This window comes from Lissotriton vulgaris, chromosome 10 (genome assembly GCF_964263255.1).
Source record: "Lissotriton vulgaris chromosome 10, aLisVul1.2, whole genome shotgun sequence".
Classification (NCBI taxonomy): domain Eukaryota; kingdom Metazoa; phylum Chordata; class Amphibia; order Caudata; family Salamandridae; genus Lissotriton; species Lissotriton vulgaris.
The window spans coordinates 81412085-81439886 of NC_141698.1; the positions used below are offsets into that span (position 1 = coordinate 81412085).

The window sequence follows — 27802 nt, forward strand, 5'->3', positions numbered from 1 at the left end:
GTCCTCCCTGATGGATGTGCCCTTCGATGGGACTCGCCAATTTGGGGACAAGGCTGATTCCGCTCCAGAGAGCTCTAATGTGTTCCCTCTAGGCCTGTCCACCCCACCTCGACACCACAGCAGTTCCACTGCTCCTTTAGCGGATTTGGTAAAGACGAATAATCCAGCTTCCCTAAAAAAAAAAGCATTTTCGCTGTCAAGCCTCTCAGTCTACCCCTCTGCCTGTAGTCTCACCTACCCAACCTCTTTAGCATGCCCTTTCAGGAGCACAGCCTCCAGGTTAGAGACAGAATTCGCTGTCTTCCTGGGTTGGCAGGTGATAACATTGGACATCCACCGGCACTTAGCGGGTTACGAGTGACAATTGCACTTGGAGGTGACGCCAGGCCCCTACAGATCGTATGCAGTAGCTACGCCTTACCCTTCCTCTCTTACCCGCTACACCTTCCACCATTACCTCAGTGACTGACAGAGGACCATCTCTCCACTTTGCAGCAGGAATTGCAAGATCTTTTAGCCAATGGGCCGTCGAGAGGGTGACAGAAGCAGGTCGTGGTTATTCCTGCTACTTTCTGGGTCCTGACAAGGATGGAGACCTGGGGCTTTTTTCGGACCTGTGCCATTCAGGTCCGTCCTCTGGAAGGAGAAGTTCAAAATGCCCACCCCACCCTAGCCTAGGTCTGATCTGTCCTGATCCATGGAGACTGGGTGATGTTGGATCTACAGGACTCCTATTTCCATATTCCTCTCCTGCGGGCCTATCAGTGCTACCTTCGGTTTCTATTGTGACAGGCGCATTTTCAGTTTGCGGGGCTTTACTTTGGTTCCACCAGTGCACCACGGGTGTTCATGAAAGTGATGGTGGTAATAGCAGCACACCTTTTGAGGGTTAGGTGTGCCTCTCTTCCCCTACCTCGACAACTGGCTGTTGAATGTGAGCTCACCCCAGGCAGTTATCAACCACCTCCAGACTATGGCAAATCTCCTATAATCCCTGGGGTTTTCTATCAACATGCCAGAGTCGCACCTGCCAACTTTTTAGGATTTCCCTTTCATGTCACTCTTTCTAGACATGGTTTCTTCTGTGACTTTCCCCCCAGAAAGACCCCTTACAAGTAGCATGGCAGAGGCAGTCATCCGCATCAGTGGTCGCTCTCAGTGTCTGATGCTCCAAATCTCCAGACAAAACGAAATCCGACACCTTTTCTTTTGTTATGCTGGACAAGGACTCTAAGAATTGGGACGTTTGGTAGGAAAATATTTTTTTAGTTCTTCAGTCTGTATTCACTCAAGACATTTACCCTTTCAGCTTAGGGCCTGATTAAGAGTTTGGCACAACGGAACCGGAGCAACAAACGCTGACCATAATACAAGTTGCAAATTCTCAACTCGTAATACAGTCAGTGGTTCTTAGCTATTTCCATGGCAGTGCCTGGAAAACCGACACCGCAATGGGAACAGCAAAAAGTTCCAGTAAGGCGTGGATGTGGACGTCCATGCCATGCTGGAACTTTGTGGGGGTATAGACAGGGGGGCACATGCTGTGCCCCCCTGAATGTATCCATATGGCGAGGGGCCATGGGGGCCCTGTAGGGCACCCTTTGTTCCTGCACCACCAGCCTTTTGAAAGCGGGGCTCCGCCATGAAAAAGCTGGCGGTCCAGGAACTCATAATAAGCTGAGCGGGACTGCACCAGTCCCCGCTCAGCATATTGCGTTGTGGCGCTCCTGCGCCATCGCCAGGGAACGACTGTTCCCTGCAAGCCGACGGTCCACAGCCGCATCGTCTTTGGAAGTCCTAGGGTGGACCTCCACTGCTGTGCCACCGCCCGCCAGACTGGTAATCAGGCCTAGTTACTCCTCTCTAACCATTTAGGAAATGTCTGACATGGCTACACCATCCTTGCCTTAGAACATGCAAGTGGTTTTCTAATAACTACTTTTTTAGGGCTGTTGTTTTAGTGTGTGACACAAGCTACTTTGGGCGTGTTGATAAAGTGACGCAGAGTTGGAAAAACAATGTGATAGACAAAGGCTATTCAGCGGTATGGTGGGTGATGCCTTTGATATTTGAGTGTTGAGGAGCTAAGACTTGCTTTGTCTGCAGCTCCTTCCACTAGCTGTTGAGCACGTGTTGGGCCACAAGGGGCCTGTCCTTTATACCCTGCTTTTCAAAATGCCTAAAAGCAGCAATATTTTCAGTTTAAGGCAGCAGCTCTTTGGGTGACAAATAGACCAAAGGCCGAGGCGGCTTCTGCTTCTAAAGCATACGCACCTCAAAAGTACACATGACCCCTGAGTGCAGCTGAGTGGAATGGCCATTGCTTCTATTAGGTGATGTGGGTAGTTTTAGCCTTTATGGGGTCATTCCATTCGAGGCAAAGCAGCAAACATAGGCTGTGTGTATAGGTAGCCATTTCTGTGGCCTTGCGACTGTTTCTTAAAACTAATTTGCTCTTCTAATGTATTTGTCATTCTGTAGATTCCTTACTCTGCGAAAGACACCCTAGCTAGTAGGCTACACAGTGTGTGAGTCTGTGAAGCAAATAGAAAACAATTAGAGACTGTTGTCCTAATGTACAACGCTGGACTCATTGCTCGAGGTAGAATCCAGAAAATAATGTTCCTTTTGCTTATGTTTTTTTTTTCTAATGGATGCTCTATGCTCCAGCAAACTCACAATCACCCTTTCCTTCTCTGCCTCGGATGTTGCTTTCCGGTAACACATTCACTCGGGGTTTATTTTGGCCTAGGAGAGGTGTGGAGTTAAAGCAGACCAGTTTTCATGGCATCCCAATGGAGTCGCATCATCCCATCCGGTGTCATCTGAACAGCTGGATGGCGGCATCCTTCCTGCCCCACCTAGGTGCCACTGCGTGGGAATATTTCACATGAAGAAAGACAGTTTATCCATTTTTCAATGTTACTGAAATGAAGCACATCGTTCTTTCACAAAGAGCAGATATGTTATTTGTTAGGTTGCGGACGCTTCTCGCTGTCTGCGTCTGTCAGTATCCCCAATCCATGTTGTCACTGGCTCCTACTCAAAGGAATCTGTGTCCTTCACACGCGGGAAGCCCCGCTGCCTGGTGAATTCAGAGGGACTTTTACTTTGTCTCCCTGCATTCAAATTGTGCCATACGCTAAGTACCTTTGCAGCACTTGAAAACAGCCTACATCCCCACAATTCCCACCCCTCAGGCCCTGGGTGAGGGTCTTCTCTTGTTTGGGGGCAGGCGGTGAAGCAAGCCTGGTAAGGGTGGAAACCTTCTGAACCTCTAGATCTAAAATTCTCTTTGACTTCAGTGAATAATGAGATTATAGGAAAAAAAAGAATGTTGGCAAGTCAGCAAATGATGACAGAAAGAAATAGCATTCAGTTATGGCCTAGGCACATAGAATTGTGAATAAGCTTTATTTAATATTTACTGAATTGTATATTTCCGACGATGGTTGCTAAGTTCAAATCTTAAACCGTGCGCACGGATTCAACTTCGATACTGAAATTATTTTACATTGTCTTGTGCAATCAAACAAATGAGGAAAATATGTGCGATGACGCTAAAACTCTTTTCCTCTTTTCTATCATGCAGGCTGCCCAGCAGATCATTGAACTTCAGGAAGCGGCTCAAATAAATGCCGGCCTGCAGCCGACAAACCTGGGCAGAAACAACAGTCTCCACGACATGAAGACCGTCGTGAAAACCTGGAGGAACCGACTCCCCATTGTGTCTGATGACTTATCTCACTGGAGCAGTATTTTTATGTGGAGACAACATCACTACCAAGGTGCGCTTCCAGCTTACTAATGCCAATTACGTGGATTTCAAATCCACCTTTATAAAGTTTGCTGCATGATCATCTCTTTTGCTCTTAAGCAATTTTTGCAGCACAAGTCATAAAACAAGATCATATATGTAGAACTATGGGTAATGTTATGATTGATGTGTTTGTGCATTGAATGAAAGAGTATAGAATATCTAATTATTTGTCTTCTTGCATCTTTTGTTTTTAAGCCATTGTAAATGCCTATGAGACTAGCACTCAACATGATCCCAGCTCTAACAATGCCATGCTGGGCGTTCATGCTTCGGCCTCAGCAATCATCCAGTACGGGAAGATAGCCCGGAAGCAGGGGCTGGTGAATGTCGCTCTGGATATTCTGAGCCGGATCCACACCATTCCTACTGTGCCCATTGTGGACTGTTTCCAGAAGATTCGCCAGCAAGTGAAGTGCTACCTTCAGCTGGCAGGAGTCATGGGCAAAAATGAGTGCATGCAGGTACCCTTTGATTGTAAATTGTTGCTTACTGCTCTTCCAGTTCCTGCAAATTTTGCTGTGATGATATTGGTGATGATGACATAAGTGTTGTAATATGGGAGGTAATTAGCAGTGCATGGCGAGGACGTGAGTTATATTTCCCTTAGGGCACGAGATAGTTGTATGTGTTAGTGTATGTGTGTGTATGCATATAGAGGTGTATCTGAAAGAAACAGGTTTGTGTTAGATTCCTTACCTTAGAATATCCCCAGGCGTGAGACTGGATACGGAAAATTTTGAGTAGCAGTACCCTGGCGCTTTGGTAGGCGTCGTCTGCGGCTCCGCTTCCGTCATCGGTGTCATTGGCTCCAGGAGGACTTCGTCGGAGTACTTAGATGCCGCCCTCGTGCGCTGAAGTCAGTTCTTCTTTTTTCCGCGCCAGGAAGCGCAGATCCGGAAAAAGCAGTACTCCTTAGTCACTTTTTGACTAACTTTTTCGATCTTTTTTTATCCTGTTTCGAGTCGTAAAGACTATCAGTGCCGGTAGGGATGCCAGAGTTCAAGCCCTGTGCCGATTGCAACCGACTGATGTAGGTTACCGACCCCCACGGCCGGTGCCTGTATTGCCTTGGGGCCGACCGGGACGACAAGTCGTGCCCCGACTGCCGGGCCTTGACGTCGAAGGCTAGGCGAAAACGGTCCCGTAAGCGCCTCGAGCTCCGGTAGTCGGCCCGCGCCGTTCGCGGTCCAGGTCGAAGAACCGGTCGCGGGGCCACAGTCATCGAAGCTCGATGAGTTGACACCAAGTCCTCAGGTGAGAGGCACAAGAAGTCGAAGAGACGACATCGCTCTTCCGTCTCCCCCATCCCCCCCGGAGCCTGCACGACGCGGCCGGGGGTTCGGGTGACACCGCCCACGCGGCTCCACCAGAGCCGCAGGCACAGCTCCCAGCTCCATACCCGCCGGTCCCTGGGCTGAACGCGACGCCGGAGGAGATCGATGCCTTCCTCATGACCATGAGGTCGCTCTCTCCTCCATCGGGTCCCGCTGTGGCGCCTACGGGCCCCGCGGCCCCGACTGGGAGCCCAAGCAGGTAGAGTGCTTCGACCTCGGCACCGTCTGGAGCTTCGGGCCCATCGCCGTTGACGACTCCGGTCCCTACGCCACAGGGCCTCACCGGATCCGGGTCGCCGCTGGTCGACCTTACGACCCCTCCGCCAGCGCCGACCCCCAGGGTGTCGCCCCCGACGCTGTCCCAGAACGACGTCGTCCCTGGCCCCTTCCTCTGTCTGGATCCGGCATCTATTGACGCCGCACTTGAAGCCGAGAGAAGAGCAATTCTTCTATGATCCAGTCCCATCCTTTGAACCTGACTATCAGGAGATGGGAGGCGAGGGTGACTGGGAGGGGTCTGAGGACCCTCTGGCAAGAGAGTGCCAGTCGTTTTAAGACTGGGCAGTGGATCCAGTGGTTGGACACTTCGCCAGACACTGGCTTTGTCTCCCTTCCTACCGTGGCTACGGAGGAGGGGGCTGCTTACAGTGTGGTGCTGACGAGGGCGGCCATGCCTTGGGTCTTGAGCTCCCTGTCGCGCCGTGAGGACTAACCTCCTCACCGAGGTCCTTAAACCGCAGGCATGCTCTTCGGAGCCTCTACTGACTTTTAATGAGGCCCTTACTGACGTTCTGTTGGGCACTTGGTCCAGGTCCCCCTGTAGATCGGAACGTGGCCAGGCGCTACCGCCCGGCCCCGGGCGACCCTAACTTCCTGTCAACCCACCCCACCCCCGAGAGCCTGGTTATCCAGGCCTCTAACTCCCAGACCGCATTCCCGACTGCACCACCTGATCGGGAATCCAAAAGGTATGAGCAGTTTGGTAAGAAGCTGTTCTCCTCACTTAGTTTGGGGTTGCGGTCGGTCAACACCACTTGCCTTTTGGGCCGTTACACCCACTCTCTGTGGGACACGGTCGCGGACGTGCTACCAGCTTGCCGGGAGGAGGCCCGGGTAAAACTCGCTCAAGCTCTTGCCGAAGGGAGGGATGCAGCACGGTATTCTATCCGATGTGGGCTGGATACCACGGACTCGATGGGCAGTGCAATTTCCACCACGGTTCGTCGCCACGCCTGGCTCAGGTCTGCCAACTTTTCGGCTGATGTCCAGATTTCCCACATGCCGTTTGATCGCGTCGCCTGTTTTTTCGACACGGCAGACAGTGCGCTTGAGCGTTTCAAGGACTCACGGGCTACGGCCAAGTCCTTGGGCCTGTCGGGCCAGCTCCAGCAACCTTCTGCCTTTCGTGGCCAAGGAAGGGGCGCCCCCCACGTCCTGTCAGCCACGGGTCGCAGACTAACATCCAGCGCGTCGGAGGACGTGTAACCACTGTGGAGGTGCCAGGGGACAGCTGCGACGCCAGTCCAGATCCACCCCGCAGAATCCGCCTCAAAGCTTTCCTTGTCCGAGCTTTCAGGTCCATTCGATGCCAGTGGGGGGCAGGGTTCACCATCACCTCCTCCACTGGAGCTCCATCACATCGGACAGGTGAGTGCTGCAAATCGACCGAAGGGGCTACTCCCCCCCCCCCCCCCCCCCCCCCCTTCGAGGCGACCCCTCCAGCCATGCCACTGCAGTACCACCACGTATCGGGGGATCACTTGCAACTTCTGCAAGAGGAAGTTATGGCCCTCTTGGCCAAGGGGGCCATCGAGCGCGTTCCTGGGCCAGAAGTAGGGTGTGGTTGTTACTCCCACTAATTCCTGGTTCCCAAGAAGGGCAAAGGGGGCCTACGCCCTATCTTAGACCTGCGGAACGTCAACGGCTTCCTCCGGAAGGAGAAGGTCAAAATGCTGACGTTGGCTCAGGTCTTAGCTGCCCTAGACCCAGAAGACTGGATGGTAGCGTTGGACCTGCAGGACGCATATGTTCACATCCCCGTCCTGCAGGCCCACCGGCGTTACCTGCGGTTCACAGTAGGCCGTGAGCACTTCCAGTTTACCGTGCTCCTCTTCGGCCTTACCAGTGCCCCTCGGGTGTTCACGAAAGTGATGGCAGTGGTCCCAGCCCATCTGCGCACATTAGGGGTGTCAGCCTTCCCCTACCTCGACGACTGGTTGTTGAAGGCGGGCTCGCCCCAGACAGTCGTCAGCCACCTCCAAACTACGGCCGACCTCCTGCACCTGCTGGGGTTCTCCATCAATATGCAGAAGTCACACCTGTGTCCCTCTCAGAAGCTCCTCTTCATCGGAGCGGTTCTGGACTCGGCGCAGTTTCGGGTTTATCCTCCCAAACAGCGGGTTCAGGATATTCAGGCTCTGATTCCGATCTTTCGGCTTTTATCCCGAGTCTCGGTCAGGTTGACGCTGCGGCTTCTGGGGCTGATGGCCTCCTGCATCCTTCTGGTGCATCACGCCAGGTGACTGATGCGGGCTCTGCAGTGGAACCTGAAGTTTCAGTGGGCCCAGCATCAGGGCAACCTGTCCGACCACGTCCTGATCTCGGAGAGCACTACGAGACAGTTGCAGTGGTGGCTCACAGACCGCGATTGGGTTAACGGCAGATCCCTCTCCCTACCCCAACCGGAGCACGTAGTGGTGACGGATGCTTCCCTCATGGGCTGGGGGGGGACACATGGGAGAGGCGGAGATCAGAGGCCTCTGGTCTCCGGCGGAGTCCCAGGCTCCATATCAACGTTCTGGAGCTGCGGGCGATCCTGCTTGCACTGGAGGCATTTCTTCCCTCTGTCCGGGGAAGTGTAGTGCAGGTGTTCACGAACAACACCACCGCCATGTGGTACTGCAACAAACAGGGCGGGTGGGATCGTGGACCCTGTGCCAGGAGGCTCTGCGCCTCTGGCAATGGCTGGAACACCAGGGCATCACCTTGGTGGTTCAACACCTTTCAGGTTCCCTGAACGCCAGGGCGGACGAACTCAGCCGCCGGTGCATGATGGATCACGAATAGTGTCTGAACTCGGACGTGACGCAAGGCCTCTTTCAGAGATGGGGAGAGCCTTGGTTAGATGTATTCGCCACCGAAGAGAACGCACAATGTCATCAGTTTTGCGCATTGGAATTTCCAAGGCGGCACTCGCTCAGAGACGCTTTTCGTCCCGATTGGAGCTGCAGTCTATTGTACGCCTTTCCGCCTTTACCAATTCTGCCCAGAGTGCTGAAGATCAGGTGCGACCGGGCCCAAGTCATCCTTGTGGCTCCGGACTGGGCACGAAGATACTGGTATCCCGAGCTACTCAGCATGTTAGTCTATCCCACGATTCGTCTGCCTCTTCAGGAGGACCTTCTGTCGCTGCAGCAGGGGACGGTCCTCCACCCGAACCTGTCCAGTCTCCACCTCCATGCGTGGAGATTGAGCGGCGACAGTTGAGGCCATTTGACTTGCCTCCTGAGGTCTGTGATGTGATTCTGGCAGCCAGGCTTACCTCCACAAAATCGGTATACACCTGCAGGTGGAACACATTTGTGGCATGGTACACAGCAAAGGCTGTGGATCCCCTTTCTGCCCCCCTTTCAGAGGTTATCCTCTTTCTTCTTTCACTTGCCCAGCAGGGCCCTGCTCTGGGCACTATCAAGGGCTACCTCTCTGCCATTTCAGCCTTTTTAAGGCTACCTGATCAGCCTTCTATTTTCAAGTCCCCTGTTGTCAATAGATTCTTGAAGGGCATCACTCACATGTTTCCTCCTGTTCCTTTCGTGATGCCTCAGTGGGACTTGAACCTTGTTCTTACTTATTTGATGTGCGCTCTTTTCGAGCCACTTTACAATTGCCCTCTTCGTCCTCTCACTCTTAAGACTGCCTTCCTGGTTGCCATCTCCTCTGCCAGGAGAGTGAGTGAGCTCCAGGCTTTCTTCCAAACCTCCTTTCCTTTCTGTCCATCCAGGCAAAGTTGTCTTGAGAACGCGTCCCTCTTTCCTGCCCAAGGTAGTAACAGCCTTCCACATCGGGCAGTCCATCACCTTGCCCACCTTCTTTCAGCCTCCGCATCCCTCGAAAGAGGAGAATAGGCTCCTCCATCTGGACCCAAAACGTGCGCTCTCATTCTATCAGGACCGCACACGCCTGTTCCGGGTGGACGACCATCTCTTTGTTGGTTACGTGGGCGCTAAGAAGGGACGGGCGGTGCACAAACGGACCATCTCTCGGTGGGTGATGTTGTGCATCAAGGTATGCAACTCTTTCGCTAAAAAGGAACCTCCTGTTGGGCTGAGGGCCCATTCCACTCGGGCCACGGCGGCTACTACTGCCCTGGGTCGGGGAGTCCCCTTGCAGGACATCGGTCAGGCAGCTACGTGGGCCTCGCTGCACACGTCTGCTAGACACTACTGCCTGGACAGCCAAGTCCGGAGAGATGGCTTTTTCAGCTGTTCTGTTCTCCAGGACTTTCTGGTGTGATCATTGGTTCGCAGACCCACCTCCGGGGTTGGTATTGCTGGGGTATCTATTCTAAGGTAAGAAATCTAACACTAACCTGTTTCTTTCAGATGCGCAAGTTACTTACCTTCGGTAACAATATATCTGTAAGAAACAGTAGTTATTGTTCGATTCCTTACCGCCCCACCCATCCTCCCCGTTCTGCGAACCGATATCTAGGGTTAAGGTTCTCCCTTTGAGGGCCCTAGTTTCATGGCTCCAGTTTCGGTTTTTATCATGGCTCTGCGTACCTGGCGCGGAAAAGCTGTGTATAATAACTGACGGCAGCGCGCGAGGGCAGCGTCTAAGTACTCTGACGTCATCCCGGCGCCAACGACGCCTACAACTGACGCGGAGCCGCAGACGACGCCTACCGACGCTTAGGGGTACTGCTACGCAAAACATTCCGGATCCAGTCTGACGCCTGGGGATATTGTAAGGTAAGGAATCTAACACTAACTACTGTTTCTTACAGATATATCGTTACCGAAGGTAAGTAACTTGTGCATATGTATTCATATTTATATGCATATGTGTTTGTATGTGTGTATATTTATCTGTGAACATATATATGTGTGTGTGTGTGTGTGTGTGTGTGTGTGTGTGTGTGTGTGTGTGTGTGTGTGTGTGTATATACACACACATATACCCTTTCAGGTGTAGAATGCCTCATAAATTATGCAAAAAAGGAGCAGAAACCTTTGGGTAGTTCTCAGGTTTAGGTGGAGAGAAGCTCCTGTAGAGCACCCTACAACACTAGTGACACTCGGCTACAAAAACAGACTTTTGAGGTGAGCAGATTGTGTCTCGCTAGGGTTGTAGGGTGTTCAAAACAGGAGCTGTTCTCTGCCTAGATTTGGGAACTACCCAGAGTTTTCTGTTACTTTTTGCATAATTTATTCAACACTCTAAGCCTGAAATGGTATTGTTTTGACTTATACTGGTGCTCCCTTGTATCAGGACAAAGCTAAACCTCTCTGAAGAGCTATAAAAGTGAAACACGTGTCAGGGGTTTCTTTTATTTATTCCAGGTTGACTTGGATGGTAGTGATGGAGCGGTAATTTCTTCTGGTAATTTCTCTATGCAAAACCCTCATGCTATCTCTAATTTACCACTGAAAAAGTTGTTGGGCCCTTCACACCATGTATTACCTTCAGGAGACTTTAAATAAAGATGAACAGTCAAAAATGCAATTATTATTTTAAGCCAATAAAGAGAGTTGTTGAGTATTTAAAGGGGTTTATTTTCTAGTCAAAAGTTAATTTTTCTCTGACCCTTTATTCATTAGTAACATATCAATCAGGTTACAGAATTTGGAAAACAGGAAAAATAGCATTAATACAGAACACATTACAGTCTGCATATAAGCATTACATATAGGAAAGAAAATGTGGCGCAAAATTTCAGTCAAAACTCTTAAAGAGTTTCGAAGAAAAATAGTCTTGCAAAGCTAATCAATAATTAATAGTTGGCAAAAAATCTCCCATTAAGAGAAATAAATGCATAAGTCAAATAAATCTTTTCAGACATAATTAATTAGTCAAAGCATAAACTTAAAGTTTGCATCTAAATCTAAAAAGCCTCTCTATCTGTTGCTGTTCTTCTGCACCTGTCTGTGTCTTAAGAGCAAGCAGAGAGTGAGACAGCCCCTCCTTCACCAGACCTCAAAGGAATGTGGCCTGCAGTGCCAAAATATGACGTGCCAAGACTTGGGGAAAAAAATCACCAAGGAACCCCCCCACCTGACTCTCCTCGGACGCCCAAGGCTGAATCCTGTGACGATCTCGTACCTAACCCATAGAATGTCTGGTCTAATCTGTTCCTTCTCTCAAGAGCTCACACACCCCCCTAATGAGCCTAGAAGCCAAAGCCCCTCCAGAGAGGCTTTTATTTATACTCTAAATCTTGGCAGTCCACACAAACCTGTACGTGATAGGTCAGCCACAATAGCATGAGTTCTCACCACCCTGACTCATTCTAAAAACCTGACCATATCAGTTTTAACAAAAGAAGCATACATAATAAATACATTTTATAAGTTTGCAACAATTGCTAGGGAAAATGTTTCTATAGTTACCCTTCCTTCCTGTCACAGCGCAGCATGACGGATACTTTATCAAACTGGTACATTGGCACAATCACAAGAATGTACAGTTCAAGATGTCCTTGACTCCTTCCGCAGTTTGTCAATCTGATGTCTGCGCATGCTCTCTTCTCTTTCAATGCAAGCCATAGCCTTGCTGGATTCACAGGCAGCCATTTAATGGTAGGCCCAAAAATAAAACAAACACAAATAGAATATTAATTTCATGTAAATCAGCCCATTATGTTTCCCAACTCCATACTAATACCCCTTATAAATGTTTACCTAGCCAAGCTATTAGTTTCAAGCAACTTTTCTATTATTTACGACAACATGCAAAATAAATGTTCAATGTGCAACATAGCATTTTCATGCTTTAGTGTAAAATTTAAAAGCACACACAGTTTATATAGCGCACACAGTTAATTCAACATACACAGCAACATGCTTTAGTGTTTTAGATAGCTTTTTATGCAAAAAGGCATTTAGCCCCCTGTGTAGTGTTTGGTGCATTATTAATTCACACACATTATAAAAAGAGGTGTTATTAACTGAAAATATTTATCAAAATATGCAACAAGTCAAAGTCTCTTAAGACAGAATTTAGATTACAAGGAATGATCTGGGAAGAGAGAAACACATTCTATTAATCTTAAAGCTAAAAAGGCCACTTATCTCTACACTGAAAAAAAACACATGTTAATTCAGCAAAAGCATTTCAGACTGAATAGGCCTCACTTTCATGTTTTTCATGTGCCATGTTTTTAACTTGCACCAAAATGTGCGTGGCAATTTAAATGCAGTCTGTCTGAAGCACAAAAAATAAAACAATGCCTGACTGCAGATGAAATCTGCTCCATCAGTATTGTACCAATACAAAGCTGTAATATTGTGCCTGGAGTGGGAAAATGCTTTTGTCATTTTACAGCTCAGCGTGGATGGCACAGTGCTAATTCTATTCTCAAAGACTTTATCACCTTCTATCTCAGCATGGATGGCACTTTGCTAATCATTTCATGAGATTTCACATGGAAATTACAATTTTGCCCAACTTACTGAGGATCTTGGTGACCGCCCTGCTCAAAGTTGTGATGCCTTTCCATATTGGTTAGTCCATCTCCCTGTCAAAGCTTTTCGCTCACTTCATCCTTTTAAAGGAGGAGGAGAGATTCCATTGACTCAACCCTAAAAGGAGGCTGAGGTTTTACACTTACTGCGCAAGTGACCATTATACGACGGGCTTCCTCTTTGTGCCGTCTTCTGGCACAAAGAAAATAAAGGTGGTGTAGGAAAGGATCTTGTAAACATTGATAGTCTTCTGCATTAAAATCTACTATACACTGGCAAATAAAAGCCTGCAGGCACATCCCAATTGGACTGCGACATGGGAGTCTGTGCACATGTTCACGAAACACTGATGCCTTGAGAGCCAGGTCTGATGACATGACCATTTTGCCTGCTCTGTCTTGCAAGACTTACTGGTATGAGTCCACTCCCCAGGCTCTCCACCAGTGGGAGGTACTGGTGTGGCATCTATTCTTAATGGGTACAAACTGCAGTTAGTAGTCTGCATCAGAAGAACTACTTACCTTCGATACTTTTTCTGGTGGATAATCTAACATACTGTAGATTTATCGCTGCCTTGTTCTGAGAAGTGACTTCTGAACACCATTAGAAGGTTTAAAGACAGATTTTAGCACACCATCCCCTGCAATTCTTTACAGTGCTCTGTGTCTGAAGGCCGCGAAAGGCAAAGATTAGGAAACTGATGTCAGGACTCTGGGATGGCGATTATATGCAGCTCTTACTCCTGGGAGGAATAGAATCACGGTTGATCCACATAGCACCACTTCCCTGTGCTTGGGAGCATGGCTGAGAAATCCGGTCTGGCACCTGGGGATATTCTTAAGGTGAGGAAGCTGTGTGTAGATGGAGTATCCACCAGAAAAAGCATTACCGAAGGTAAAGGCCCATGCTCTGTGGGTAAAGATGCTTAATTCCATCAAAGGAAATCTTGTCATTTTTGTAGGACATACACAGTAATGTGTTTTTTTCTGGCTAATGCTTGTTTGGTCCACGTACATCATCTTGTCTATTTCATCAATTACTCATGCACTACTGCTCCACATGGCCACATTCGGCCTTTCATGCACACTTATTATCATATAGCAGGTATGTGCATCGTATGCCAAAGACTTCCTTCACCTTTGTGCCAGGGATGGTGACAGTCTTGTCAAGAATACCTATGATATGTCAAAGCCAGGAAACATTATACCAGAGATAACCAGGTTCATATCAATTATGACTGCAATATGTCATTGATGTGCACCATTATAGGGATAGTGAGAAGTATGTCAAAAGTTACATTCTTGCATTTCTGCTGCTGGCGCTACAGTTGAGCAGGTGAACTTGAGAATTTGCTCGATACTTTCAAGGTACCTTTAATAGAGGAATCAGTGGAAAGATTGAGTGTCTTTAAAAATAACAGCCTTATCCAAAGCAAATAACCTGTTCTTCTTGAACACAGAAAGTACAACATGTGGATAATTGATAGTAATTTGACAGTGTTGAAATTAACCTGCAACAGGCCATAAACTGTCTCCCCAGCAGCGAATCAGATGGTATTCTTTGTCAAGAAGATTTTTCTTATTGTATCATCATTTCAACAGACTAGAACATAGTTTATAATTATATGTTTGTATGAATTATATTTTTCAACAGGGTCTAGAAGTGATTGAATCAACCAACTTGAAGTATTTCACAAAGGAGATGACAGCCGAATTCTATGCTCTGAAGGGAATGTTCTTGGCTCAGATTAACAAGTACGTATACAATATGGTTTTATGCCAGAAAGTCTGTGTTTTTCGTAGTATTAAATTGTATGATCCAGATATGAAGGTAAAACAGCGTCCCCTTTTTTGTGGCTGACCATCTATGATCAGACAGTTAATGATTAATATGGCTTCCATCCTACAAGGTCCAGTCTCACATACCCATGTGTATGCTGCTCAGTTAAAATCACCAAAAGAACTCATACATCAGTTAGTCTCCTTTGTTTCTGTCTCCTGCGGTTAGCACACTAGATAAAGGAAACCTTGACTAGCCATGAATTGTGAAATAAGGTCCTCAATGGGTCATTTGGCCTTGTATTGTGGGAAGCACCCAGATATTTCCAGGTATGCATACTGTCTGTTTGCATCTTCTACTGCAATGTCAAAACACCTCACAGAGAGCTGCAAGTGCACACGACCCCCTTGCAAAAAAAAGGCACAGACTCCCAGTCGAAGGCCCACTGGACCTTTCCATTCTCGGTCTGCAGCCTTGATAGCCCACAAAATACCAGGCTCACATAGTCAAGATAACTGAAAGTGTGCTTCTCAAATGGTCTATATTTTTTTTAAATACTTTTTTTGACTGGTTACTGATATTTTGCCACTTTGTTTTTTAGGTTCTGTAACCATTGTTATTTTAATATTAAAACTTTTGAGTTCCCATTGAAGCTCCATAAACAGCAACATCATGAAGTATAGTCTCTGTCTGAGGGGGAAAGCACATGGCACATGTCTGTTTTCCTAATCTTTGTTTATGTACATATAAATGTCAGAGGGAGAGAAACTTGCACTATGGCGTATGTGAGGTAAACTCATGCTGGTTCCCACACTATCTACTGTGTATGGCAGAAGCCTTGCCATACTGCTTCCTCTACTGCATGGGGTTTGTTATTGGAATGTGTAGAGTACATCAAGTACCCATAAGGGCCTCCTGGCTGTGAAGGATAGCATATGCTACTGTGCCTAATTGGACTGAAAAAACATGTTTTAAGTTTGTTCCTCTACTCAAGATAAGTGAGTATTTTCCTGAACCAGTATGTAGGGATTCCAGAGGTTAGCTGTCTAAAAGGAAAACGAAGGCTACTGATGATACATTGGTTGTGAATTAGGCGAACAACCCCAAACTTGGCAGATAAGGTTAGAAGGCAGGGGACCAGTTGATTGGAGGTAAAAACTTTCCTGAGATACATAGGGCCAGAGTTGGCATCGGCATGATTTGTAATACATAGTAGATTAAAATGGCATGCTTTTGAATGGGGAGCCAGTGTAGCTCATGTAAGTGCAAACTGGTACATGGTCGAATACTGAGAACCAGATGGGGTGCAGACTATTGAATCAGTTGAAGTTTCCTGGAAAGATAGTTGGGGATACCCAAGAACAAGGCATTGGCATATTTCGTTAGGAAGTGATCAGCGCCTGAACTATTGTTATTTTTTAGCTGAGAGAGGAAGATAAACTAAGGCTTTCGTTAGCATATTCAGAATAGAAAAACTGGTTTCTCTCTCCATATAAAGAGAGGTTCGAGGCATGTGGGCTGCTGAATTCATATCTTAGCATAGATCGCCGCCTAGTGTTGGTTCCGGATGTTTGCACCTTGTTGTCTTGGAAGAGTCTTCAAAGTATCACAAGATAGGGGACTCCTCCCCTGGACTACAGTGCGCATGGGCATCTTCTCCATCTACAGATTGTTTTTCTCCGCCATTGGGTTCGGATGCACTTCGACAACTCCAACTTCAATCCGAAGTTTTCCTAATTTCTAATGCCAAAAACCTCATAATTTCGGCTGTATTGTTTCCGCTCGGTATCCCTCGACTCGACAATTCTTTCCATCCATCTCTGATAGTCGACGCAGGCTGTTGGGCCTTTTCGACGCCACGTGGGCCTCCCGCCGATGGAAAGGACCCCGTTCAAAAGATGCCACAATGTCGATCCAAGTTTCCACATAGCGATAAGCATACAGTATGCAACAAGTGCCTGTCTCAGGAGCACGAGGAAGACTGTCCAGCTTGTGCTCAGTTCCGGTCGAAGAAAACTATCCAGAACCGAAGAGTTGCTCGGCAAGAGATGCAGCGACAGGCATCTGAACCGGAAAACATTTTCGACGACGAACATGAACTTCCAGAGGCAGCGGACTCCGACCTAGAGCTTGTCACAGTAGAAGACCAGTCTGACTCCGATGACGACATCCCACCGGAGTAAACCGTGAGTACTAAAGCCCCTACCCTGCCTCCACCTCCAGAGAAGGCTCCGGTCAAAGCATTGCCAAGAGGCCTTAGCCGCGACCGAAACACCGCTTCAGAAGCCCCGCCTTCCGGCTCGGCTCCGAAGACCATTACCAAGCCTTCCGGTACCCCGGGTCCGAGCAAGACTCTTCCCAAAAAGAGTGTAGACTCAAAGACGGCCGCACAGCCGAAAACGGGCCCGACACTAAAAAAGTCGTCGACCCGTAAAACACCTACCAACCAAAAAAGGTTGTCGATCCGAAAAAGACTGTCGACCAGAAAAAGGGTGTCGATCCAAAGAAAACTATCGACCCGAAAAAGGGCGTCGACCCAAAAAAGGCCATCGGCCCGAAATAAGGAATCGACCCAAACAAAGTCGTCGATCCGAACACTGCCTCCGAGCCAAAAAAGGAAGTCGAATCGAAAAAGGCAGTCGAATCGGAAAAAGCTGTCGACCCGAAAAAACACATCGAGACGAAAAAGGCTGTTGACCCAAAAAAGACTGTTGAACATAAGAAGGTCGTCAAGTCGAACGAGGCCGTTGAGCCGAAAACAGCTGTTGAGCCGACAAAAGACGCTGAGCCGAAAAAAGCTGAAGACAAAAAGAAAAACAAGCAAGCAAGTGACCAATCCAAAAACATCGGCGCTGAAGCCACGGACAATGGAAGAAGAACTCTTTCATCCTGATCCAGTGAGCAGCCCAGACCAAAATAGACTGTTTATAAAACCTGATACAGGACATATAACAGTTTGCAATAAGAACAAGAGAAGACTGGACACTGAGGCTCCTTCTCCTGTTTCTCCTAAATAAAGGACTTTGGGACATCCCCTTCTAGACCTTTTACACCTCCTCCTTTCATTCCTGACATGCCTTACGTTCCATATTCACCTACACCTCCACATTATGATGAGGGAGAAGACATGGGTGAAGAACCTCATCAGGACTTTATAGACCCTCATGATCCGGGAAAACAAGATCACACATGGGACGATCAGAATGACCCTAATGACCCATATGATACACAACCCATACCAGGTCCCTCTACATATCCCACAAAACCATCCCCTACTGACGACACGGTTGCTTTTAACCAGCTAGTTGACAGAGCAGCTCAGTATCATGGTGTAAGCATGCACACTGACCCTGTAGAGGAGGATTTCCTATTTAATACCTTCCCAACATAAGAGAAGAGTGTACGTACACTCCCTATGCCAAAAGGAGTACTTAAGCATGCACCAGACATCTTTAAAGACCCAGCCAGAGCACGTGTCCTCAATCCAAGAATTGAAATGAAATATAAACCAGCCCCTACAGACCCCTCTTATATCAAGTCTCAGTTACCACTAGACTCTCTAGTTGTTTCTAATGCCAGAAAGAGAGCAAGCTCTCAAACAGGTGATGCCCCACTCCTGACAAGGAGTCAAAGATCTTAGAAGCCTCAGGAAAGAGAGTGGCCTCTCAGGCAGCAAATACCTGGAGGATTGCCAATACACAAGCTCTCCTAGTACGCTATGACAGAGCACACTATGATGAACTGGAGGGATTACTGCAACATCTACCAGAACCCTATAAGGCAAAGGCTAATGACCTAATTCAAGAAGAGAAATTCATCACTAACGCATCTATAAAATGCGCCCTTGATGCAGCCGATACAGCCGCTAGGTCTGTCAACACTAGTGTGTTGCTACGCCGGCATGCCTGGCTACGCATCTCAGGTTTTAAAAATTAACTACAGTCAGGATACCCGTAGGGTGACATTCTGCCCTATATAAGAACATATTCCATTCCATATTCCATTCTACCATACTTAATCAACACATTAATTTGAATTTGTTTGGCCCAGAAGTTGATACCGTCTTAGAAAAGATGCAAAAAGATACTGACACCGCAAAGTCCATGGGTGCACTTCAATTTCAACAGTCTAGGGGCTCCTTTCGCCGCTCCTCCTTTCAAGGCTCAGGCAGAGGCAACACATCACAAACCTCTTCATCATTTAAAACTAATACCCAAGGCACCTTTAATAAAGGCTCCAACAGAGGAGGTTATAGAGGATATAATAACAAAGGCAGAGGACGTGGTGGTAATAATACCAGAGCCTCCACCACCACCAAACAATGACTTGTTCACACTCCCTCCAGACCACTTAACACCAGTTGGAGGCAGAATTACACAATTCCTACCAGTCTGGAATAACATTACCACAGACAGGTGGGTGAGACAAATTATCCAGTATGGTTACTGCTTGAACTCACTTCTACTCCACCCAACATACCACCCAAACACCGTCCAATGTCCAAAGAACACATCACGCTGTTACAACAAGAGGTGCTATCCATGCTAGAAAAAGTAGCCATAGAGCCAGTCCCTTTTCAACACCAGGGCACAGGAATATACTCTCTATACTTCCTTATTCCCAAAAAAGACGGGTCCCTCAGACCAATATTGGACCTCAGACCTCTGAACCAATATATACTTTCAGAGCATTTCCATATGATCACTCTACAACAAGTACTCCCGCTACTCCAGCAAGGCGACTTTCACGCTACATTAGACCTCAAGGATGCATATTTTCACATACCTATACATCCAGCTCACAGGAAATAACTCAGGTTTATAATAGAGGGTCGCCACTATCAATTCAAAGTTCTTCCCTTCGGGGTAACTACAGCACCAAGGGTTATTACAAAATGCCTAGCAGTAGTAGCAGCACACCTCAGAAGGCAACACATCCATGTGTTCCCCTACCTGGACGATTGGCTCAAAAAAGCCAACTCATACATACAATGTGCAAACCATACGTCTCAAACTATCCAGCTACTGCACAGTCTGGGTTTTTCCATAAATTACCCAAAATCACATCTGCAGCCCTCCCACATACAACAATATCTGGGAGCAACAATAGATACCTCAGTGGCGAAGGCATATCCAAATGCAGCCAGGATATCCAACATAGTCTCTCATTCAAAGATTTCACACACAACACTCCCTGCCAGCTTAAGTGTTCATGCAGCTTATAGGCATAATGGCCTCCTGCATATTCATTGTCCCTCATACCCGACTTCAAATGCGTCCATTGCAGGAATGCCTAGCACGGCAGTGGAACCAAGCTCAAGGACAACTAAAAGACCTAGTGTTGATAGACAGTCACACTTACAACTCTCTGCAGTGGTAGAACCCAAAAAACCTTTCCAAGGGGCGACTGTTCCAAGAGCCGGTTCCACAAGTAGTATTAACAGCGGACGCATCACTGACAGGTTGGCGAGCCCACCTCCTTCAATATACAGTCCAAGGTCTCTGGACTAACCCTGGGCGAAAAACTACGCTCAGTTTGCGGAGTTTCGGCAACTCCGCGTTCCGCGGAGAACGCGTAGCTGTCGATTACTCCGCGATCCGGTGCGTAGCGTAGTTCTCGCGCGCTGAATAACATTATCGCGTGCGCGGCAATGGCTTACCTTGGTTCTGCGTTCACTTTTTCCCGGTCGCGTGTGCCACCATGTTTGTAAACCCTCCCGCACAATTCCGTGCGACTGTGCGAACGCGATAACGTCATTTGGATGCGCGATAGCGTCATAAGGACCCGAACACGTTACTTGTGACCCGGAACAGGAAATAAGGGAACGCAAGCGGGCGGGACAAACCTCTTGGGTAACTTGGCGCGCTAGCCATCCCGAGCATGCAGGCAACGCCCCGAACGCGCGCACCGCACTCCCGAAGACGAAAAACGGCGCGCGAACGGGTCTAGCAAGCAACTACGCATGGCTGCGGAGCTACGCGTAGTTCGCGGAGTGCAAGTGCGTCTTCGCGTAGCTCCGCGGAGTCCGACTCCGCGAACTACGCCCAGGGTTACTCTGGACAGTCAAACAAAAGCCACTGCATATAAACCACTTAAAGTTACTAGCAGTATTTTTAGCAATGAAAGCCTTCCAGAAATACTTGTACAACAAGGCTGTGTTAATCCGGACGGACAACATGACAGCCATGTACTACATCCATAAACAGGGAGGGACACACTCTCCGCAGCTCTCTCACCTAGCACAGAGCATATGGAGATGGGCAATTCCCAAAAACATCTTTCTCCTGGCAGAACACCTCCCAGGAATAGACAATCAGATCGCAGATCTACTAAGCTGACACAGCCAACAAATACACGAATGGGAGATTCACCCTCAAGTTCTCCAACCATTCTTCAAATAATGGGGATATCCAGAAATAGATCCGTTTGCCACAAAAGAAAACTCAAAATGCCTGTCCTTTGCCGCCAGGTTCCCACACCCGTTGTCACAAGGCAATGTGATATAGATGAACTGGTCAGGCAGATTTGCCTACGCTTTTCCGCCAACCCCACTGATTCCATTAGTGGCACGCAAACTAAGGCACCAGTCACTCACAATGATCCTTGTCACTCCCACATGGGCAACACAGCCATGGTTCCGCACCAAAGACTACGCTTGTCACCACAATAGCTAACACAGAACCATAGAGAAATCAGGCACCCGGATCCCAATCAGATGAACCTAGCGATCTGGCTCCTGAAGTCTTAGAGCTCGGATACCTTAACTTGCATCCAGACTGCATGAACATTATCAAGGAAGCAAGGCGCCCCACTACCAGAGCATGCTATGCAGCTAAATGGAAAAGATTTGTAATCTATTGTAATAATAACCAAATCAATCCATTAGATGCCTCCATCCAAAACATCTGTTACTTGCTACATCTTCAAAGATGTAATCTGGCATACTCACCCATAAGTCTACACTTTGCTGCTATAGCAGCACATCTTCAAAACAGGCAACACGTGCCCCTGTTCAGAATACCACCTATAAAAGCTTTTATGGAAGGACTTAAAAGAATTATCCCTCCAAAGCATCCACCTTCGCCAGTCTGGAACTTAAACAGAGTACCAACCAGACTCATGGGGCCACCTTTCGAACCACTCCTTTCATGTGAACTACAATTCTTAACATGGAAGGTGGCATTTTTAATTGCCATTAACTCCCTCAGGCGAGTAAGTGAGCTACAGGCACTAACCATTCAGGAACCCCTCCTGCAAATACACCACAATAAGGTAGTGCTTCGTACTAACCCTACATTTATGCCAAAAGTGATATCCACTTTCCACATCAATCAGTCCATAGAATTGCCATTTTTCTTTGAAAACCCGCAGTCGGTGGCTGAAAGAGCCCTACACACACTAAATGTCAAAAGAGCTGCTATATTACGTTGACAGAACTAAATCATTCAGAAAAACGAAGCAACTTTTTGTTGCCTTTTCTCCACAACATAAGGGTAATCCCATTTCAAAGACAGGAATAGCCAGATGGATAGTTAAATGCATTCAAATATGCTATCAAAAGGCAAAGTGCACTTTAACAGTTCCCCCAAAAGACCACTCAAAGCGCAAAATGGGGGCATCCATGGCTTTCCTAGGAAATATTCCCCTAGAAGACATATGTAGGGCGGTTACATGGTCTACCATACACACTTTCTCTAAACACTACTGTGTAGATGTGCAAGCTAAGCAACAAGCTGCTGTAGGCCAGGCTGTCCTTAAAACTCTTTTTCAAATCACTGCAGCTGGTACATGTGACCACCGCAAGAGGAGAAACTATTATACCGTCTATGCTACGATATGAATTCAGCAGCCCACATGTCTCGACGGAAAATGCTACTTACCAGTATGCATCTGTTCTTGGCATGTAGGGCTGCTGACATTCATATCGCCCACCCTCCTCCCCGGTGCCTGTCATAGCTGCAGAGTTATACTTTACATACATTTACATGGTCATCTCTTACTTTCCTATACTCCATCTTTGCCACAATGGATGGCGAAAAACAATCTGAAGATGGAGAAGATGCCCATGCGCACTGTAGTCCAGGGGAGGAGTCCCCTATCTTGTGATTCTTTGAAGACTCTTCCAAGACAACAAGGTGCAAACATCCGGACACAACACTAGGCGGCGATCTATGCTAAGATATGAATGTCAGCAGCCCTACATGCCAAGAACAGATGCATACTGGTAAGTAGCATTTTCCTTAGTTGTCAAAGATGAATCCCAGTTTATGAGGAGAGTCTGTGGAAGAAAACATTGGACGCCAGCTCAGCAGGCCACCAAAAAGTTGGCTAGGCGAAGCGTGTGGTACCAAATAAAAATATTCTCTAATTTTTTACTCCATTGAGTGCTGTCCAATCCAGGAAGCAACTCTGGTTATACATTCCCAGAAGCTCTTTTTGGTGAGGGAGCGTTGTTCAAAATGGTGACAATGATCTGAGTAGCTTCCTCATACAAAGATGGTTAGGGCTTCCATACAACAAGGTCCAGCCTCACAATCTGCATGTGTGCTTTTCAAGTTAAAATCACCAAAAGATCACTTATATTTTATAGAAAAATGTTGATGTTGAGAAAGAAAAACCGAAAACTTCAGGTCTGCGAAAAAGAAGCCTACTGGCAGGACAAATGAAACTTAATAAAAAGCAACTCATTTTCATTGATTTTCTAATGGATACTTCTACCTGCAGATTCCTCACCTGTACAACAACCCTAAGCGTCAGATTGGGTCCAGAAACATCAACGATTTAAGGTCACCAGTAGAGGGCGTGGGTCTGAGCACCAGAAATGACGCCAGATGACACCACTGAGCCCATATAGCGCCCGCCCCGGTGTACCAACATCAATTCCCTTTGTTCCGCACCTTAGACGCAGATACCAGGCTTTTTTCTGAGGGCATTCTTTCCTCACAAATTATTCAAAAATGCAGTACCTTTCTTCAAAAGAATGTCTCACCAGAAAAGGTCGGGGCTTAAGCCTTGTAGGGACTATGAAGGACAATTATCTGTCTTAGATCCCCATGCCATTTCTCTATGGTGTCTAGGCATCGACCACAACACTAAAGTTGTGTTCTTAATGCCTCAGCATTAAAGAGAACAGAGCCAAACTGTTTATGGATCGGGCAAAGGATGATCTATGCTACCAAAGCGATCTTGCCTCGCCTGATCTCGATCAATGTAGTCCGGTAGGAAGTGCTGCAAACATAAGGAGGACAAGCAGCAGCCTAGAGCCCGTTTCTATGTCCTTATATTTGCTCATTCTCTCAAGGTAAGTGTTTTGAGTTCTTTTTGGCACTCAGAAGGAGGATTGGAATATTTGAAGTGGAGTGCTCCCATGCTTTTCATTAGGAAGTCTCTTTGTTTCTATCTCTTGCAATTAGGACAGCAGAGAAAGGAAATCTTGGCGTGACTTGTGAATTGGGGTCAGGGGGGCACATGTCCTTATATTATTGAAAACATACAGCCATTTCCCGGTATGTCTATTTCGGACATCCGATCACATTCGAAGGAGAGAGAGATAGCAGCCAGATAGGAGATGTAAGAATTGAAAAGTGTGGAACTAAGAAAGAAGCCCTGGGGGACTCCACAGGAAATATAAAGGTTCAGCGAAATAGGGAGGGAGAGGGCTCGACTGAGACCTGCCTGTAAGGAAGGTGCAGATCTACCTAAGAGCGGATTGACACACACACTTGTCCAGCGAAGGGTAGAGATCAGCACGGCATGAGATACAGCGGGGAATGCCGCTGAAAGATCCAGAAGGGCCAGCGCAGCAGATCCACCAAGGCTAAGCCCAAGGATGTTCCACAGAGCCAGGAAAGAGTTGGTTTCAAAGTAATAAGATCGCTAAAGACTGTCAGCCTTTTCCAGGATTTAGGATTAAAAAAGAGAGATGGGAATGTTGCTGCTGCAAGGCAGTGCTGTGCTGCTGTCTGTGTTATCTCTCTTCTTAAAGCCATCGCAGCCAGTAGACGTACTTGGCTGGGCATTCTGAAAGTAGTTTGCTGTTACTCCTGTAAATATTTCATCCTGTCTGAAGGACAGTGGAAACCTGCCACTTGTTATTAAATTGGAGAGCTGGAGGATGTCTGTAGGGTTGAGTGGCAGAAGCAAGTGGCGGGAGCGGACTTCTGAGGAACCTTACATTTGGTGTTTCATGCATAGTTTTCATGTAGGACATGACTTGTGGGGTAAAACACCATCAACCTGCAGTAGTCTAAAATTATTTCTTTACCATTGTTTCTACTTTCAGACACTTCCATGTTTTAGGGCCAATGTCGTCTACGCACCACACAAGTGCCATCTACAGCTACATTCCCTCCTTTGTATATGTTGCAAATCTTAATGGTTCCTTCCTCTTCCCTTCTCCTAATGAAATCAGTGGCATGTGAGGCCTACCAATAGTCTTACAAAACACTGCAAAACGACGTTGAAATGACTCTGTAGAGTAGCGAGTGACCTTTTCTGAGGTCGGAGCAGTTAAAGGTCACGCGTGGGCGCAGCCATCGCTCTCCACCTTCGCTTCAGCTGAAGGTGATAGAGACGCAGGGAAAGAGCGTCACCCGCGTCTCGGTGATCGATAGCATAGGCTACAGGGACAGCACGGGAGGACTAGTGACAAATCCTGCTGTACCAAACAGAAAGTGGTGATAAAGTGAGCCATTTATCAGTCTGCTTGCCCGAAATCTGCTCCAGAGCGGGAAAGTCTGCCTGGAGAGACTGTGCCGCTGCACTTTTGACACTAATTATATTTTTAATAATTAATTTGATAAGCATCATTATTAGCTCTTGCATTAGCCTGCTTTTCACCGACAATTTCTTGTTTAGAATTTCTACAGAGCCTTCGGGGAATGCAAAAAGTGACCTAGAGAACATGAGAGTTGATTCGTTCTCATACTTTATAGAGCATCTCAACATCGTTTTCTTCCCTGCCCTGTTTTCCTGCCAAACGTTTGCAAACTTTGTCAGAACTGTGTAATTCCGGTTCTTTTTAGTCATTGATTTGGGTCTAGCCCTACTTCATCTATAGTAAAGTAAGTCTCATCACAGGGCAAGCATCGAGTGTGCCTGGATTCTGACCGTGCCTTCCAGCGGCAGTATGGTGCACTTTCATGTGGCACAGTGTGTCTGAGCATGAGTCAGGCTCTCATGATTTTAATGGAGCGGTTGCAATACTTCTCAGCGGGGATACTCTTTCATTGGGATACGCTGGGTGTTGTGTGTGTGGAGGGGGCAGTTTTAACTATTGCTGTAGCACATTTCATTATAATTTAATTTATATAGCGCTTACTACCCCTGACGAGATGTTGAAGCGCTTATGCTGGGAGCCCATGGTTAACCCAGCGTTATTGGCCATTGTTGGTTACTGTATTCGGCTTGTGCACGCGAGCAAACCATACTCGTACATTCACTCAAGGTTCTTGGAGGTAGATAAAATGAATAGAAGTTTAGGGGGATCTTAAGTGGTGGAGGGAAGATCTTAGTTTATGCAGATGTTAGAGGGGATAATTAGATGGAGTTGAGGAGCTATGGTGTTAGGGTGCAGGGATGTGCTACTTGGGTAGGTACATAAAAGATAGATTTTTTTAACGTGATAGTGCAAATTTTTTTTTTTTTAAAGAGGAGCGGAAAAGCATCGCAGGAGAGAAAGACCAAAACAGATCGGTGGAGAAGCACACAAGGAAAGAACATGGAGTGGAGAAAAGCACACAGGGGAAAGAAAAGCACATAAAAATGTAGGCGATAAGTGGAGCAGCAGAGAAGCACATATGTGCAAGAGCAAAAGAGCACAAAAGGATGTGTGGGGAGAACTACACGGAGCACAGGGTGGGCATTTGAGTTGATCACCCGAGAGAGCTGGAAAATACATACAATTTCATGGAGTGAGTGACTTAAAAGGGGGTCAATCAACAGTGGAATTATGGAAGCCAGTTAATCAAATGGTGAAGGTGCTATGCTTCAGTGGAAGTATTTACAAAAAGGGGTGGTGAGGGACAGAGTCTCTGAATTAAACAGAAAGCTCTCACCCAGTCAAAAGATCAGGGCTAGATCCAACACCGTTTTTTAGCTCACTGCACCATCCCAGTTTCAGAACCTGACTGTATGCAAATTAGTCTGTTCCTGTCCCAGTGCATGATGGGAACAGGACAAACCAAACTACAGAAGCCAATTCTTACACTGGGAAGGAAACAAGCTCCCGGGGACCGGTTTCTGGCATTACAGCCGTCTTCGGCCCGGTTTGCTTGAATCCTGATGGTGCAATGAGCAAGGGTCTCACATCTGAGAATACCCTTCCACGCTTAGGGTGGACAAAAATATTTACAAAAAGGGGTGGTGAGGGACAGAGTCTCTGAATTAAACAGAAAGCTCTCACCCAGTCAAAAGATCAGGGCTAGATCCAACACCGTTTTTTAGCTCACTGCACCATCCCAGTTTCAGAACCTGACTGTATGCAAATTAGTCTGTTCCTGTCCCAGTGCATGATGGGAACAGGACAAACCAAACTACAGAAGCCAATTCTTACACTGGGAAGGAAACAAGCTCCCGGGGACCGGTTTCTGGCATTACAGCCGTCTTCGGCCCGGTTTGCTTGAATCCTGATGGTGCAATGAGCAAGGGTCTCACATCTGAGAATACCCTTCCACGCTTAGGGTGGACAAAAATATTTACAAAAAGGGGTGGTGAGGGACAGAGTCTCTGAATTAAACAGAAAGCTCTCACCCAGTCAAAAGATCAGGGCTAGATCCAACACCGTTTTTTAGCTCACTGCACCATCCCAGTTTCAGAACCTGACTGTATGCAAATTAGTCTGTTCCTGTCCCAGTGCATGATGGGAACAGGACAAACCAAACTACAGAAGCCAATTCTTACACTGGGAAGGAAACAAGCTCCCGGGGACCGGTTTCTGGCATTACAGCCGTCTTCGGCCCGGTTTGCTTGAATCCTGATGGTGCAATGAGCAAGGGTCTCACATCTGAGAATACCCTTCCACGCTTAGGGTGGACAAAAATATTTACAAAAAGGGGTGGTGAGGGACAGAGTCTCTGAATTAAACAGAAAGCTCTCACCCAGTCAAAAGATCAGGGCTAGATCCAACACCGTTTTTTAGCTCACTGCACCATCCCAGTTTCAGAACCTGACTGTATGCAAATTAGTCT

At 47.3% G+C, this 27802-nt stretch overlaps 1 protein-coding gene across 2 annotated transcripts in view; it reads left to right on the forward strand.

Annotated features, from left to right (window-relative positions):
- The window catches only part of TRRAP (transformation/transcription domain associated protein), a 737638-nt gene that overhangs the window by 611131 nt on the left and 98705 nt on the right, over window positions 1–27802 (forward strand). For both annotated transcript variants that reach the window (XM_086940544.1, XM_086940545.1), the window contains 3 exons: window positions 3593–3788; window positions 4016–4281; window positions 14490–14590. In XM_086940544.1, the coding sequence (XP_086796670.1) occupies window positions 3593–3788; window positions 4016–4281; window positions 14490–14590 (563 nt within the window). The remainder of the gene's footprint in view (window positions 1–3592; window positions 3789–4015; window positions 4282–14489; window positions 14591–27802) is intronic.